The following is a 1,816-nucleotide window of genomic DNA, read 5'->3' as shown; positions in this document are numbered from 1 at the left end:
ATGCTCTGTGTTAAATAAATAAATAAATAAATTTAGGGCTGGGCTCCCGTAGCTCAATTGTTTGGGTGCCAGCCACATGTTCTAGGGCTGGTGGGTTCAAACCCAGCCCAGGCCTAATAAACAAACAACAACAAAAAAAATAGCCAGGCATTGTGGCAGGTGCCTATAGTCCCAACTACTAGGGAGGCTGAGGCAAGAGAATCACTTGAGCCCAAGAGTTTGAGGTTGCTGTGAGCTATGATGTCACAGCATTCTACCAAGGGTGACAAAGTAAGACTCTGTCTCAAGAAAAATAAATAAATAAATTGAGATGAGGTCTCACTATGTTGCCTAGGCTGGATTGATCTCCTGGGCTCAAGCATTCCTCTTGCCTCAGCCTTCCAGGTGGCTAGCACTGCAGGCATGCACCACTGCACTGACATGGTCTTGGAAGAATTTTAAGAAGCTTACTTGGTTTTTCATCTTCACTAAGAAAAGAGGACAAAGAAATGTGCTAAATAAATGAAAGGGAAAACTTGGGTTTAAGATGAGAGGAGCTTTTATTTTATTTATTTATTTAATTATTTTTTGAGACAGTCTCACCATGTCACCCTAGGTAGAGTGCTGTGGCATCACAGCTCACAGCAACCTCACTCTTGGGCTTAAGTGATTCTCTTGCCTCAGCCTCCCGAGTATTGGGACTACAGGCACCTGCCACAACACCTGGCTATTTTTTGGTTGCAGCTGTCATTGTTGTTTAGCAGGCCCAGGCCAGACTCGAACCCACCAGCCTCCGTGTATGTGGCCAGTACCCTACTCACTGAGCTACAGATGCCAAGCCAGAGAAGAGCTTTTAGACTAGAACAAGCTAAAAAGAGATATGATAAACTTTCTGTTTTAGTCAGCCTTCTTTTACCTAAGGAGAAAATAGTTATGATCTTACCTGGAGATAGGGGTTGGATGAAATGATTTCTAAGGGGTTTAGCCGGATTTTTATGGAAATAATAGGAACAAAACATAAAATAAAGGGCTTTATTGAAAAATTATGCTTTAAACATTTGAGAAACTAGACCACTGTTTACTTTTTTGTTTTTTGACTGGGAGTTGTTGTGTGGAAGGAAGCTACTAACTATCCCACCCTTTGCAGAGACCTCCGAATCCAACAATAGTGTGTATACTTCCTTCATGAAGTCTCATCGCTGTTATGACCTGATTCCCACAAGCTCCAAATTGGTTGTATTTGATACATCCCTGCAGGTAGGCGAAATCTTCTTTCCCTTTCCCTCTCTTTTTGGAGCCTCTGGTTTTATACCCCTTATCCTATTTCATCCCCAGAGTAATATTCTTGTCCTTCTATGAATTTTCTCTAAACTACCCAACCCTTGTTCTTTTTTATAGTCCTGCCCTCTGTGGATTTCCCTTTATGATTATTTCTCTCTTGGCTACAGGTGAAGAAAGCTTTCTTTGCTTTGGTGACTAATGGTGTACGAGCTGCCCCTTTGTGGGATAGTAAGAAACAAAGTTTTGTGGGTAAGCAAAAGTTTCTGCAACACACTATTGGCATCTTGTGTTGGGCAAGGAGGAAAGCTTTATGTAGAACTGAGGGCTTTTGTCTTGGCCTCTAGGCATGCTGACCATCACTGATTTCATCAATATCCTGCATCGCTACTATAAATCAGCTTTGGTAAGGAACTTCAGCCAAATGACCAAAACTACTTTCCCTTCCTAGAGTTCCTCATTTCTGTTCCTCCAAACAAACCACCAGGGCTTAATGAAGCAGAAAGAGTGGGTCTTAAATTCTGTTACTTCTGGGTCAGCGCCTGTGGCTCAAGTGGCT

General features: G+C 42.3%; 1 protein-coding gene across 1 annotated transcript in view; it reads left to right on the top strand.

Annotated features, from left to right (window-relative positions):
• PRKAG1 (protein kinase AMP-activated non-catalytic subunit gamma 1) overlaps nt 1-1,816 on the top strand; it is a 17,450-nt gene that overhangs the window by 12,723 nt on the left and 2,911 nt on the right. The window contains exons 3-5 of the mRNA XM_012807500.2: nt 1,127-1,236; nt 1,428-1,509; nt 1,605-1,663. Coding sequence (XP_012662954.2) covers nt 1,127-1,236; nt 1,428-1,509; nt 1,605-1,663 — 251 coding nt within the window. The remainder of the gene's footprint in view (nt 1-1,126; nt 1,237-1,427; nt 1,510-1,604; nt 1,664-1,816) is intronic.

The sequence above is a fragment of the Otolemur garnettii genome, unplaced genomic scaffold (assembly GCF_000181295.1).
Source record: "Otolemur garnettii isolate 467f Iridium unplaced genomic scaffold, OtoGar3 scaffold00070, whole genome shotgun sequence".
NCBI lineage: Eukaryota > Metazoa > Chordata > Mammalia > Primates > Galagidae > Otolemur > Otolemur garnettii.
This window is presented reverse-complemented; position numbering and strand designations above follow the sequence as displayed.